This window comes from Ciona robusta, chromosome 3 (assembly GCF_009617815.1).
Source record: "Ciona robusta chromosome 3, ASM961781v2".
Lineage (NCBI taxonomy): Eukaryota > Metazoa > Chordata > Ascidiacea > Phlebobranchia > Cionidae > Ciona > Ciona robusta.
The window spans coordinates 8,531,402-8,546,284 of NC_143237.1; the positions used below are offsets into that span (position 1 = coordinate 8,531,402).

General features: G+C 34.2%; 3 protein-coding genes across 3 annotated transcripts; 2 read left to right on the forward strand and 1 right to left on the reverse strand.

The window, feature by feature from the left end:
- The first annotated feature begins 855 nt into the window (after positions 1-855).
- Positions 856-5,362, forward strand: LOC149738920 (glial fibrillary acidic protein-like). Its single transcript, XM_089874638.1, has 9 exons — positions 856-1,080; positions 1,453-1,605; positions 1,788-2,026; positions 2,742-2,898; positions 3,171-3,332; positions 3,533-3,658; positions 3,980-4,145; positions 4,302-4,447; positions 4,882-5,362. Exons 1-9 carry the CDS (start codon positions 946-948, stop codon positions 4,912-4,914), a joined length of 1,317 nt encoding a protein of 438 aa, XP_089730764.1. The 5' UTR covers positions 856-945; the 3' UTR covers positions 4,915-5,362.
- Positions 5,363-6,047: 685 nt separating this feature from the next.
- On the forward strand, positions 6,048-8,185 carry LOC149738921 (synaptophysin-like). Its single transcript, XM_089874643.1, has one exon. It carries the CDS (start codon positions 6,190-6,192, stop codon positions 6,916-6,918), a length of 729 nt encoding a protein of 242 aa, XP_089730769.1. The 5' UTR covers positions 6,048-6,189; the 3' UTR covers positions 6,919-8,185.
- A 188-nt stretch (positions 8,186-8,373) lies between these two features.
- LOC149738922 (retinoid-inducible serine carboxypeptidase-like) lies at positions 8,374-14,062 on the reverse strand. Its single transcript, XM_089874636.1, has 12 exons — positions 13,940-14,062; positions 13,505-13,683; positions 12,997-13,139; positions 12,641-12,743; positions 12,325-12,399; positions 11,709-11,819; positions 11,110-11,229; positions 10,426-10,537; positions 9,901-10,074; positions 9,531-9,605; positions 9,035-9,121; positions 8,374-8,699 (listed from the first exon to the last, which is right to left on the reverse strand). Exons 1-12 carry the CDS (start codon positions 13,971-13,973, stop codon positions 8,566-8,568), a joined length of 1,347 nt encoding a protein of 448 aa, XP_089730762.1. The 5' UTR covers positions 13,974-14,062; the 3' UTR covers positions 8,374-8,565.
- Between the last annotated feature and the right edge of the window lie 821 nt (positions 14,063-14,883).

Sequence of the window (14,883 nt, forward strand, 5' to 3'; positions counted from 1 at the left end):
TAGGGTGGAAAAGGTGGGACACCTTTACATTCTATTTTATCTACCCATTTGGTAGTAAACAAAGATTATTCAAAGAACTATAAAATCGTATCTCCGCGACTCCTATAGATTGTTGTTGAATGTTTAAAACACGATAAGGTATTTGAAAACTATACGAAGGTGTCCCATCTTTCCCCCACTCTACTATAATTATATGTTTATAATGTGAAACAACAATCCTTTATTGATTAATGCAATATTGTAAATAGATTTAAGTAAATATTTCCCTCGCAGTACTGCATTTTAAATGTTCAATATGTGACAAATAATTTACTTTAGGAATTGTTTGCTAAGAAAATACTGATCTCGATTTGTAATGGCTCGGCAATGCCTGCAGGCGACCGACAACCTTTTCGAAAGACGTCAAGTTGACACGTAATACGCTTTGAATTGCGCATAAGAAATCCAATAATCCTGATCACGTACATGGCTCGTGATATATATACCTGTTGGCATTTTAAAGCAGGGCCTTTTTTCTTTTTAGCATTGGTATAAAACTACTGAAACAAACAAGGCTTCATACGCAGTTGTTCGTAGTTGGTTTGTAGTGTGCTAAATGTTCGAAGTAAAATAGCTGTAGTAGATTATCTGCAAAAGTATACTAAACTTTAAAAAAATGTATTAAAATGCAGTATCGCCCAAATCTATTAAAATGCAGTATCGCCCAAATTTTTTTTAGGTGTTTTATTTGTTAGTAATTAAAAAAAATAGTGCGTGACAAAACCATTTTTGTATACTGCAAATATAGGTTAGAACATAATCTGAAATATGTACATACGTGTTTTATGTACAATTTTCTCAATGCCCGCTTTTAACTACTTTTTATTACTTTAGAAAATCACCAGACCCGCCCAAGGTAGCTTTTAAACTTAGTTTTACGACCCCGGCAACTTTTTCTCGGACAAGATGCAGTCACCGGCAGGACAAAGTGGACAGTCGTCTTCATACAGAGTTGTGACTTCATCGCGAACAACAACTAGCTCTTCCAACAACGCTGCAGGTTCTCCACTTCGACTCGGCGATATTCAACCTCAAGGAAGAGTAAGTTAATTTTGAAATATCTTTTCTTTGTCAAAATATAGTAGGTTGGTATAAAATGATCTATGTTTTTATCCCCTATGTGCATTTGGCACAAAACAAAATTTTATTCGACTTTTAAAACTATTGTAACCTCACGACTCTAAAATAGCGTTGCCAATCGTTTAAAAATTAAACCATTACGAATTTTAGGATATTTTGCTTACAGTATCCAGCATCTTACCTCGTGGTATACTGTTTTTTCAAAAGTGTCTGTATTTTTAAAAACGCAGCAATGCTGCATTGGAGTGCAAATGGAAAATGCAACTCCAGACAATACGCCCCAATATGCAACTTAAACTCTCTGTATATTTTACAATCTCCCTTTTGTCACAGATGTCTTACGGTATGTACTCATCAAGTTACGATGGCGGATACAGCGGAGGTGTAGGATCAGTGTATGTAAGTGATAAGGACTTACAAGATCTTGGTGGTGAACAAGGCGTTCAGTTTAGAAACATGAGATCTGGAGAGAAAGAAGAACTCAAGGTAAAAAAACGATGCTTTACAAACAATTTAAATTGGCTTTCCGAAAATCTATACTTTTTGCGTTTAAACTTACGTTATGTACAGGTTAAACTTATGCCCCATAGTGAAGAAACGTGATATTTAGAACTGATTGATAAAAATTGAAGCCTAGATTTTTAGCTTTACTATATATTTGTATACAGGGCTTGAACAACCGATTCGCATCCTACATCGAGCGAGTTCGTTTCCTTGAACAACAGAACAAGTTGCTCGAGGCTCAGCTTCGTCAGCTTTCCGTGAAATACGAATCTAAGCTGGGAGAGCTTTATGCCAGTGAGGTTCGACGCTTGAAGGCCATCATCGACTCGTTGAACACTGACAAGGCACTCATTGATGCTGAACTTGATCATATGAGACAGGATGTTACTGATTTGAGAAGAGAGTAAGTTTTGGTGATTGGTTTATATATACTGTTTCGCTTTTGAAAATAAGTGTATAGAATTGTTAAAATGGCATGTATTTGCGCGTGAGCTAAATAATTACTTATTTTTTAAACTCTGGGCGTAAAATAGTTTTGTTTTTCTTTGACGGTTACATAATTGTTGTTGCAAAAAATAGAGGAGGCGCAACAACAAATTTATTTTGGTAAATGTTTCATTAGTAGGTCTATATGAAATTAATATGGATTAACGGACAAATAATTGTCAGTTGTACATCAGCTCCTTCGGTTTGTGGAGAGATTTAATTACACCGATGCTAAAACGGTGCGGGAGCAAACAGGGACAAAATAAATGCCGCGAAATGATGATTTATTACTTGGTCATTCAAATAGCTTCAGGCGCATGCAAAAGTAAATTCCTTCGCTCATATTTCATTCAGCGCCAGTTAAATTGAAGTGTCAACTTCGTGACGATTTTGCATCTTGGCCTCGGGCGTACGACGTTAAATTAGCCTCAATTTGCCTTGTCTCCACAGCACATGCTGCCGCGCCTATGCCCATATTTGGGTACGAACTTGGTCGTCTGTCGATGGCGCCAACAGTCGTTTTACCAGGCTAACAAATCGCTTTACGATAATCGAATTAGGATTATACAACAATCCAATACACACATTTAGTTAAATAAAAAACACATATTAATTTACCATGTGAAAAACAGGCACGACACGTCAGTAAGTGAACGTGAAGAACTTGAAAGGGAATTAAACAACTTGAGAGGAAATGTTGACGAATGTACGATTAGCCGTGTGGATTTGGAGAGACAGCTCATGACGTTGAGAGAAGAACTTGACTTCGAAAACCTTGCCCACACTGAGGTATATATATAGGCAGGCCTATAATATTAATCGTTTATAGGTTGTTCGTCTTTTTTCTTTTATAAAGGGTTGTAAAGCTTATAAAATTTCCAATAATGGAAAGTAACAGAATTATAAAATTAAAACACTTGTACTAAATCAGTCACAACATAATATTCATTTGAATTTAAAAATACGTTATACTGCATCAGAATGTAGACTAAAATACTATGAACATCACATATGCATATGCTGATGCCTTAACACATGAATGTGAATTTCTTCTTATTCAGATCGTGAACGAACTCAAGTCCCAACTGGTCACCGACCACGTAAGAGTCCAAGTTGATACTCATGGACCTGACCTATCCGATCTCCTCCGTGACATTAGAGCACAATACGACCTCGCTGCAAAACGAAACAGAGAAGAGTCGGAAGAATGGTACAGTGGAAAGGTACGTGCTAAAACTTCGGTTGGTCATTAAAATATAGTATTTTGGTACAACGGAGTCACGGTCGGGTTTTCCGCGATTCAACAAAGTTAATATCAATTTGATTCGATTCGAATGCAACCAACAATCCGAAAAGCTAATCAAAACAAATTTATCAAAACCTTAACTGTTTAAAGGACCAGAGTAACTTTTTGTATTTACAGTTGAACGACCTGAACGCTAAGGTTTCCCAAGATGCCAACCGTCTTAAAGACGCACAGGGAGAACTGAGCGAAATGAGAACCCGCGTCGGCACACACACCACGCAAATTGAGTCCCTCCGTTCCAACGTAAGTTACCCACTGCCATAATTTCAGTTTCTAGATACAATGAAGCAGTGTTTATACAGTCATATAAAAAATCCCAAATAGTCATCCATAAATATTTAACCGTATAAATGTGGTGTAGAAACAGAACCCTGGTGTTACAGCAACTGTTGTCAAACTGCCTTTACCCACGTACTGTAACTTGAAAGCTGGCACGAGGTAAATGAAACAGAACGCCCGTGTTATTAGGACAATCGTTTCCCGCCACGCGAGGATAAAGCAAGTTACATACAAACAAAGCTGTATTAATTTTTTTGTAAAAAACCTCCTATCTTTAATTTATAGAAAGATTACCTGGAGAGACAACTCGCTGACGTGGAAGAAAGATTCAGTCGCGACATCAATGGTTACCAAGATCAAATCGCAGAACTCCAGTCTCAGTTGGAGAAGATCAAAGCCGAGATGGCGGAGAGGCTTCGAGAATATCAAGACCTGCTGGCGGTTAAACTAGGTAAATATACAGTTGCCACTGTTTTATTAAAAATAGGTGTATAAAATAGTGTATCATAATTCAATGTATTTGTATAGGTTTGAAATAAGGTCGTTTCTGTTATATTAAAAATCGTGTGTAAAATGGTGTTTTATAACTGCATGTATTTGTGTATAGGTTTGGACTTCGAAATCAGCACATACCACAAACTGCTGGAAGGCGAGGAGTTCAGACTGCAGGGGGTGTCGCCTGGTTTGAGCAGTGGTGGAACAACCTACTCGCTCAGAAAAGTCGTCGAAGAATACGAGAGTGCATACAAAAACGTAAGTGGACCAAACGAATATGGCAGTTTCCAAACATGCTTGCCAAAAGTTTTCAAATATTCTGATTACGTTCATTGGTCATAGTGGTAAGTAGGGTGAGAGAGATGGGACATATTTCAATCTCTTTTCTCTTCCCATTTGGTAGTAAAATATTCTCACGACTTCCATAGATCGACGTTAAAACAAGATCAGGATATTTGGATACTTTTTGCTAAAGATGTCTCATTTTACCCCACAGTACTATATAAAATTTGTCTTAAATAATGTCACATAATAGCATTTGTACAAACTATAACTAATAACGATCGATTTCTTATTGTAAACGCTGATTGTAAATTTAACTGAGAAAAATCCCATAGATATAATTCTACCTATTAAACAAATATTTAACTACATCAGTGTACTATGCATTTAAAATGTCGTTTATTAAACAGGCTCAGTCAAAGAGTGGAAGAAAATCGCCTTGAAAAGCTATGAGAAAAATACACAAGCTCTGCCGTCTATTAACCAGTTTTACTGTCGCATAGCAACTATATCATATACTCGTTACTAATCACTTATACCCTTGATTATATATACCATATACACCCCCTACACGAAGTAATAAATGTACATAGAGTGAAATAATGTTTAATATCAAAACCACTTTTCGCCTATAACTGCCAAATATATTGATGCCATTTATTCAAAGAAATTTATGGATAATATCGTTAGTTTGCCAAACTTTTTATTAAAAACTATATTTAGCTCTATCTGGTCGCATATGGAACCTCGCCCTGTGGTTATTTTCACATTGTTGTAAAGCACTATCATGCACTTAAACAGCTTTTCTGCTTAAAATGGCAATTAATGGATTTTAACTTCGCGCTTATGTAAAATGGTGGTGAACTTGGTCAAATAAACGGCATGACAATATGTTTTGAAGTTTTACTAAATAAGGGCATTATTTCAAGTATGATATGTTTACAAAACTAATTTCAGCGCTGGGCCAAATGTGTCTTTAGCGTACATTGTCTGGCGCACAGTGGATAAAACGCCTGTCTCTATAACCCAGAGGAAAGGCTATGGGTTCAAGGATCGTCGCTAATACAACAATTATATGGGCCTCTATGTCTCCTTAGTCAAGACGCTGCCCGGAAACTAGTGCAGTGGTCCCTTATGGGTCTTAAAAAATGCTGTAAGCCATACACTAGAAACATTTCTAAAAACTAATCGCTTACCAAGTTACCTGGTAACTCTATGCGGAAACTGAGCAAACGTGTCCTAACGACTGTCGTTTCCACCCCACACGAAATTTAAGCAAGTTTCATTTATTTTTATTCATGCATAAAATGTCCTCAACATGTCTGTGACATACCTATAATGTAAGCCCCGTGAAAAACATATCCGTGAAGTAAATGAAAGTTCAGTGTGTTTCTGTTGGTCTTAAAATTAAATTGTATGTTGTTTCTATGTTAATACCCAACGGTGTACAAATTTATGTCACGCGCCACTGTTCACGCAACTGTTGTCTCCATATATTATATATTTGTGGGCGTATATAAGTTCCCTAAACTTACCATAATTTAGTTTCTTTGCTTGTGTATTTTATGTATAATATCGTGCCATATAGCTCATTAGTTGGTTCTTAAATAGTTCTAATAAATTTATGGGTACTGTAGGTATTAAATTTCACGCTTCTGCTTTAGACATTAAGTTGTACTGTTTACGGCTCTAGTTGTCTGTGCAACAATTAAATAACAATGGATGTTTCAAGCTGGAGGGTCCGCGTTCTTTTGGAACCACGCGGCTTCATCCGCGTTATAGAATTCGTTCTTTCTATTGTGGCATTTGCAACAACGGGTGGGTTTTCAGGTGTGTCACAGTACAGTGTTGTATGCACAGATAAATTAACGCACTTGATTAAAGTTACTATCAGCTACCCATTTCGTCTTAACGCTCATGATATTATGGTACCCAACTGCACCAATACTACTTTGGTGCCTACACGAATGGATGGTGACCTGTCGCCATCTTCTCAATGGTTTGTCTGCGTTGGAGTCCTAGCATTCCTCTACACCCTAGCAGCGATCATATTTTATGTTGTGTTCGATGCTGCAGTGCGTCAAACCCATGATAGGATCGTCACCATTGGAGATTTGGTTGCTACAGTCATTTTTGCTTTCCTATGGCTCACTGCTGCCTCGGCATGGGCATGGGGTTTGGGGCAAGTTAAAATGTGGTCAAGTTATGCAAGGTTCTTTCAAAATGCTCCTCTTGCCACAGTCTGCGGTAGTGCGACATGTACGCCAAGTGCCTCTGCAAATTTTTCTCCACTGAATGCTTCGGTGGCTTTTGGATTTCTCAATTTCTTCTTGTGGTGTTGCAACGTGTGGTTCGTCTACAAAGAATCTCCGTACCACCAGGAGCCTCCCGGTGACCAGGGTACCGGGGATTACCCTGGGGGTCAACAGTCCCCGAACAACATGTAAAAGCTAAATAGCAGAAAGAAATTAATCTGAATACTGCACACCATAATATAATAGGACATGCTTACATGCATCACTAAACTGGTGTGTTTGTGTCGTACTAAATGTTGCGGTGTAATCGTCTAATAAAGTATATACTATGTTGCGTACGCTTTAATTTTGTAGCAATATGCTGGTAGCATGTTTAGTGTAGTCCTGGCATAATGTGTAGAATTGCAATCACCTAAATCAGTCTCGGGGTTTAATTGTTAAAGCAAGGCTATTACCTGTACTTTAATTATATCCCAAAACAAAAAAAAATTATTTTTAATTTGTAGCTGTGACTGCCGGGAAAATGGCTCTGAATTATAAATTCCTGTTTTCTAGCTACTTAATTTAGACTCTTTGTGAATTAACAATCAATTTGTTTTAAAATTTAATTTAGAAAGGAAAAATTAATAATTAGTTACATAAGCTTTGTGCTCAAAAGTTTGCAGTTATTATATATGTATTGTGGATTGTACAACTGGAAAATATATACGATGTACACGCTAATAATGTCCTATATACCCTTGAATATTGTTACTGTAGAAGTGCAAGATGTTGTTTATTAATTCAAATAATTCTAGTTTTTAAATGACTTTTGTTTTATTACATTATCTTATTAACAAAAACCGTTTTCAAAGTTGCATAAAAGATAAAAAGAATATACTAAGGTCAACAAGCTTTATTTAGTAGAATTGTGCATGGTTTTTTTCGATAATTATTTTGGTTTGTTACTATTTGCTTTCACGTTGTGTGTGTATCTGCATGTACGTTAGTAAAGGTTAACATTATATCCCATGTTTTGTTATATATACATATATATATATATATTAGTTATATATCTTTGGGGAATTCAGATTCAAAATTTTGGAACACTTTTAGAAAGTTGTTTGTTGAGTCTTTAAAAATTACTAATGATCAAAATTCCGCAACTATAATGGTAGATACCTTGCATAAAAGAATATCCAGTGTTTTGTATATGCTAATTTATATATACCATGTACAAATCATTACTGCTTTTGTTTGTGTAAAGGAATTTAACACTAAACCAAATTAACTGTGAAGCATGCCAGCTTTGTGCTTGCTGCTGAGATTAAAATTTAACTAATTTATAAAAAAATTATGAATCAATTTGTAAAACTAGTATAGCCTACCTAATTACACTGGCGGTACTACATCATATTAACCTATATATATATGTGTGTAGTTGCTCATTGCTTGACAATAAAACAAGTACTGTTGTTCAGTTGTGGCAGTTTTGAATGTAGTTTCAGAAAATCAATATAATTTATATGTAAAATAAGCTACATGTAAGTGTAAACAAACAAAGCACAAACTGAACTAAATCTGACATTGCTGAATGCAAAAATGACCTCAATTCTTCGTAAAAGTGTGATAGCGTAATATCCTTTACATAACATGAAACAAAGCATGCATTTTGAAAGTGATTTATTGCAACAATCCGTCAACATAAAACTGTGATTTTAAAATTTAAGTGTAATAATTCTAAACTATAGTTTCTTAGATAATACATAGTAATTAAAATTTCTGTTTGGCACATAGGGATTAAATTCCCCAAAATCATATGAAAAACAATTAAATAACTCGTGATAATTGAACCAGTTCCTATGCAGTGATCATGTCGTGCAGCAGATACAGCATGAACTCTCCTTGATCAGCAGGTACCATGTGGCCAGCTTTCAGCACCCACCAGAACTCAAAGTTATCCAATTTCTTGGAATAACCACCAGTGTCTTGGCCTGGGTGTTGAAAAAGGTTATTATAGTACAAAAGTAGAGATTTTTGTTGTTTAAATTGCAGAAATTGAAACCAGTAAGATAAATTAAAAACTTTTCCCATAAAAATATGGTAATAATTAATTAAATTTCAGTCCAAGTAAAAAAAACAAGAAAGAGAGATTAAAGTTTTAAAACATAACAGGAAATTGTGATATATCGACACTATTCATAAAACATAACATCAAAGTAATTTGTATTAGTTAAGGACGCTATTAATAAAAGTGCAAAAATAGTGACAACAGTCAATTGGCAAAAAGGTTTTTGAAACTAGTGAAACATCATTAAATGTGCCTTACCATGATAAGCATACATTGGTTTCCACGATTGGCTCATAAACTCACTTAATCTGTTCCAAGCCATTCTCTTCACCCACAATTCTTGGCCTGTAAATGAATCATGTAACAAAACTAAATGTCACAAATATTATTTACAGTATTTTAGGTAAAAAAACGAAAAAAAAAACTTTTTATATATATTAATTCTACAAGAATGGTCATTGTAGTACTCATAGGCGTCACACTTTTTTAAGTTTTAATAAAATCTGGGGTAAAAAAAATAGCTGTTAAACACAGGGAACCATATTGATTAATGTGACAAAAACAATAGACTTTGGTTATGCTTGTTTCTATACCACACAGCATGGTAAGAATTCTTTTGGCTTAAAACTGGGATGCTAAAACATCTGATGTTACTCTTGTTTTAAAAATTAAAGTTACATTTCACCCCTGCACCCTAACAATACTACTATGTTGTATTGGCATTTAAACCATATCAAAATATATATTTCCTCACCTGGTGTATCAACGATAAGATCCAGTTGGCCGTTGTAGACAACAACTTTCATTCCAGTATCAACCAGTTGATCAACTAATGTGATAAATCAGATTAATGCAAAGGGTGTATTTACATAATTTGAAAAAAGCATAAAAAATGTAATTTTAGGACAAGTTTAAATAAATTAAAAAAACAGCTTGGTATATCATTACATAGGTGTAACTTTATATCATTTCTACGATTACAGTAATATAGTAACAAAAAATAAGATTAAACAAGTGTATACCTGTTAATGAAAGGAGGCCTAACCCTTACACTCAACATAAAATAAAATTTTGACATCAGTTTTATTTTTTATTGTAATTTATATAATATAAATTTGTCATACCAGTGTCAATGACTGGTTTCATGAAGTCTCCACTTTGAGCTGAAAAGACATCATTGGATTGTCCACCCCATGTTACTGATGCTGGGATGCCGAGATAAGTCTTCACTTCTCCGTTCATCAAAACATCAAGGGGATCGGGTTGGTATGCATTAACATGGATGGAGTAACCGGCAGCTAGCAAAGAAACATACGAAACGTTATAAAAAAGTTTTTTTGTATATGTTTAGATATGATTTGTTTTTAAAGAAATATCCAATAAGTTACAAAAAATGAATATATGATATGTATGTTTAGAAACGGGTTTAATTTTGGCGGTCATATAATGTAAATGTTTAGCATGCGGGTGGGAATTTTACAGATTTTTAAAGCTTGGAAGAGTGGCATTTTTAAATAAAAGAACAAAACAGTATTTTTTCATTTAACCATGTGCAGTTGGTGGATAATAATTTTAAAATATAACAAAATAGCCTAGACACTAGAGGCCCCAGAGCACCACTCTTTTAGTGAATGTTTTAGTATTTTTACCTAGTTCTGGGTCTACCAGCGTGCTGACATTCCTCTGTTGACTTCTGGAAGTTGTTGCGTGATGGGGAGAGAGAATGTTGTAGAAATCAACGTTGTCGGTGCGTTGCATAATCTGAGGAGGAAAAACTTACATTTTTACCATCAGGTCTTTACTAAATTAATAGAAAGCGACTACAAATGGAAACTAAAGAGCAGAGTAAAACATCAATTATTAATAACAGATAGAGTCACAATCAATTACCCATTTGGTGCTGAAACTTTAATGAATGCATTTGCTATTCATACAGTACAATTAAACTTTATATTTTAATTGGTTAAAATACACATTAGTTGCCAGCACCATGGCACAGTGTTTTGTGCTTCCGTCTCTTGCCCAAAAAATATTGGTTCTACGGCTCATCCCTGCCAGTCCTGCCACCAAGCAGGAAACTTCATGACAATTGCCCCAACCCAGTAGCTGGGCTAAATTGTATAAAACAGAAACAAGTTTGCCCGAGGGGTGTATAAAACAGAACACCCGTGTTATATCAAATGTCCTTTCTGCACCACGCAAAGATAAAGAAGTTACATTTGTTCATTTATCTATTTAAATTAAACTGTACCATACAAATACAGCTGATAGCAATTTAATTACAATGTAAGCAAAGCAAAGTCATTAACATCATTTACAAACACTTCACCTACCACAGACTCAGTAAGACTCCAAAGGTTAGTCGCCCGAACCCAGTTGCCTGCATCAACTGCAGATTGAGTTGCAGCTGCAGCATTGTTCACAGCCGTCAGACCTGCGTCATCTAGCAGCCCCTTATCAAAAGTACATACAGTTTTCAGAGAAAAATAAACAAAATCGTACCACTTCACTCTTTGCTCTAGAATTTTCATATCAGCGAAAAGATTTGCACAATCATACTTCAAGAGTGAGCAATTAAAAGGTTAGCTTGACGAAACTTAGTTACTAATTACAAAGGTATTTCTTTTGATATAATAAACTCATATAGTACAACTTTACCAAATACTTTCGTAAAGTCAGTAAACCTTAATTATTAGTACCAAATTTTTTTATATAATTTTAAACAGCAAAAGTATCAGAACTTCCATACAACTATTGGCCTATACCATTTATTTTATTTATTACCGACCCTAATGTTTTGTATCAAAATTTTTACAACCCCCATACAACTATTGGCTCATACCAACATAACATTCATAAAAAGCCAGAAACGGAGGTTTTATTAAAAATGTATCCTATATACGATTATTAAACAAAAGGTAATGTAACTTACAGTTTCATACAAGTATGGACCCCATGTATTGACAGCGTCCATGGGTGAAATCCAACTATCACCGAGACCAGTTCCTTGCAGGTTGATATTGAAGGTGCCTGCTTCCATTTCCTATTTATAATGATTAATATTACAAAATTAAATTTTTAATGTAATAGAAAAAACATTTTTTTCCAAAAATTTCTTTTTTAACAAAATAATAAAAAAATGTTCATAAACAAAAACATTATACAATGAAATTATTCTATATACTTCATACATTGTGCAACATGAATATTTTTATTCATTACATCATAGGGTCAAGGTCAGAGTGAAAAAACAAGGAACACACCATCTACACAATAATTAACAGGCTGTGGCCTTTAAGTGACATACAGATAAACAATTCAAAATCAGTTTCGGTAACCGCTTATCAAAAATTAAATATTTGTTTTATTGTGCATATATGTTGCTTTGACCTTTTTATTTGATGATGATGGTGCAATTTTGAAAAACAAAATCTATATGAGCAGTGTAAGTTGTCTGTTAAATTGCCCAATAACAAATTACCATCAATGGTATTAGTATTAAGCGTTCAAAACTATGGTTATAAAAATAAAAGTTCATACTGCCTTACCTGGCTGATGGCTAGTGATGTAGCTGCAGCCATTTTGCCTCCATAGGACTCACACATGATGTAGAAAGGATTTGCCTGAAAATAAATAAATGAAATTTAATTTTAGGCTTAAAAAATATGAACAACTTAATGGGTTTCATGTATAAGTGGTTTCAATTGCATTTTTATTTTTGTATCAATATAAAAATGTGCCTAAAAGTATAAAAAAAAATTTAAGCCAAAAAAATGTAAACAAGTTAAAAGGTTATATTATATGTAAATGGGATAATAATTGCATTTTTTTTTCATAAATATACCAACACTAAATTGTTTGTACCATTAGCTCAGGATGTGCGGTATAGAAACCTTTCAACAAAGTAACCATATCAGCTGCTATCTGATCAATGTCGGTTGTGTAGGCATTGGAGTTGCTGACGTAACTGAAAATGAAAATTAGGATTTTGCTTACCAGTGAGCTACAATGTTTTTTTTGTAATTTCTAAATTTTTAGACAGGTTAAAAAAATACATTTTTTTCTAAATTTTTTTCTTAAAAACTTTTGAAAAACATGCTTTTAAAACTATTTTTGACAGACTAATTATTTAATAAAACAAATTTTAAACTTTCGTTAAAATTTTACTTATGAAATGAATATTAAATAAATAGCAGAAGTAATTCAACGCAATTTTCTACCTGAATCCTGATCCAACTGGGTTGTCAACAAACAAGACATGACCAAGACCAGTCCATGATGTTTCTCGTCTGTTCAAATTTAAATCAAGTGGTCCGAGTTCTTCAAAGTTTCCATAGCCAGTTCCAGATGCTCCAGGTCCACCCTGTAATTAATAAAAAAATGATTTTTAATAAAAACAAAATAAAAATGACACTTTATTAAATAAATTTTGTTTTTTGTTTTTAAAAATAAACTTGGATTATTTTTGCACCAGAATCTTGTGTTTAAAAATAATTGAATGGATATTTTAGCAATAACGTGTTGGGCGTGGTTTTGTGCATGTTGTTTTTGCCTAATTTCTGACTATCATTTTTGTTGTTTTTTCAATAAGAAAAAAATAAATTAAAATTTGGGTTTTATGATTAAAAATAATGAAAATTACGGTTTAATCTGAGATTGAAAGATTATGTTTTTATTAAAAAATCTAATATTTTTTTTGAAAAACTAAATAAAATTATGTCCTATTACCTGTAGCCACAAAATCACAGGTACTTCGTCAAGTGGTGGCAAGAATGCTGGTTGGTATGACACATCATGAAAGAACAACCACCAGAACATATGTGCGTCAGTACGTACATCCACGTACCCCCAATCTGACTTCACATCGCTAAGGGAACCGCCAGCATTTGCACTTGCGCATAATAGACCTGTATGGATGTATAATGAATGAATGTAACCTCGTGTGTCCGGAAAACGACAGTGGTTTATGTGGTTATAACATGGGTGCTCATACACCTTATACAAGTTACCATGTATGTTACTTTGTGGGTGTTTATACACAGAATAAAGAAATCTGTAATAACTTTAATGCGTATGACATGATAAATTACTGTTGTAGTAAAAAAAGGTGATAAACAGACATAATTTGAAGAGAAATATATTTTAATATAGCAACAAACTCACCCAAAAAGGCAATCAAAGTCAGCTGCGAAAACATAGTTGAACAAAATTAATAATTTAAACAAAATACAAAGTGTAGAAACCTACACAACCTTAAACAAATCAAAATAAGAAATATACATTTATTTATATTAAAACCTAAATAAAATGCTACAATCTCATCTTGTCTTTGTTTTTCCTGAATGTATTAAAAGTGTTGCCTTGGCTTACATTTTCGTAATAAATTACAGCGCAGCAAAGCAACTGTTAACAGGAAATCGTGAAACATATGACGCAGAATACCGTGAGTCTCGAGTTTTATATCCTGCATGTGTTTATTTTTCGTCGAAGGGAAAAACCCTGTTTTAAGAGGTGTTCAAATCCAAGGAGGTTAAAACCCTTTTTTTCTCTTTCTTTAAACCCCGTTATCAAAACGTGTGCATAATATGTGAGGTATTTCGTTCAATATTTGGCCGCGGCCGATCAGCACATTTTAAAACCATCCTATTTAACATATTATTTCACACGTCACCTTTAGAGTTTGAATGTTTTTTTTTTCAGTTTGACAATGGTATATAGTAGGATTGGAGATGACGGGAGTAAGGGACACCTTTAGCATATAACATACAAATATCCTAATCGTGTTTTAAACAATAACAGCGGTCTATGAGAGTCGTGGAGATACAGTTTTATAATTCTTTGAATGTTCGTCCCCGCTTTTCGTTGATTGCCTCTCGCATAAAACGCCGTCCTTACAATGCGTTAAGATGAACTTTCACATCAGCTTAGAACTGAAAAGTTTAGCAGCAGTGTATTTCTATCGATCGAGACTTTGGGTAAAGGTTTATTACCATAGCGTTGCTATTATATTAATTGCTTAACTATTATTACCTCTCATTGTTTACTATTCATGTTACATACCACTATTATTGTACTACTATAAAAAACGTAGTTTGCGACGCCATACG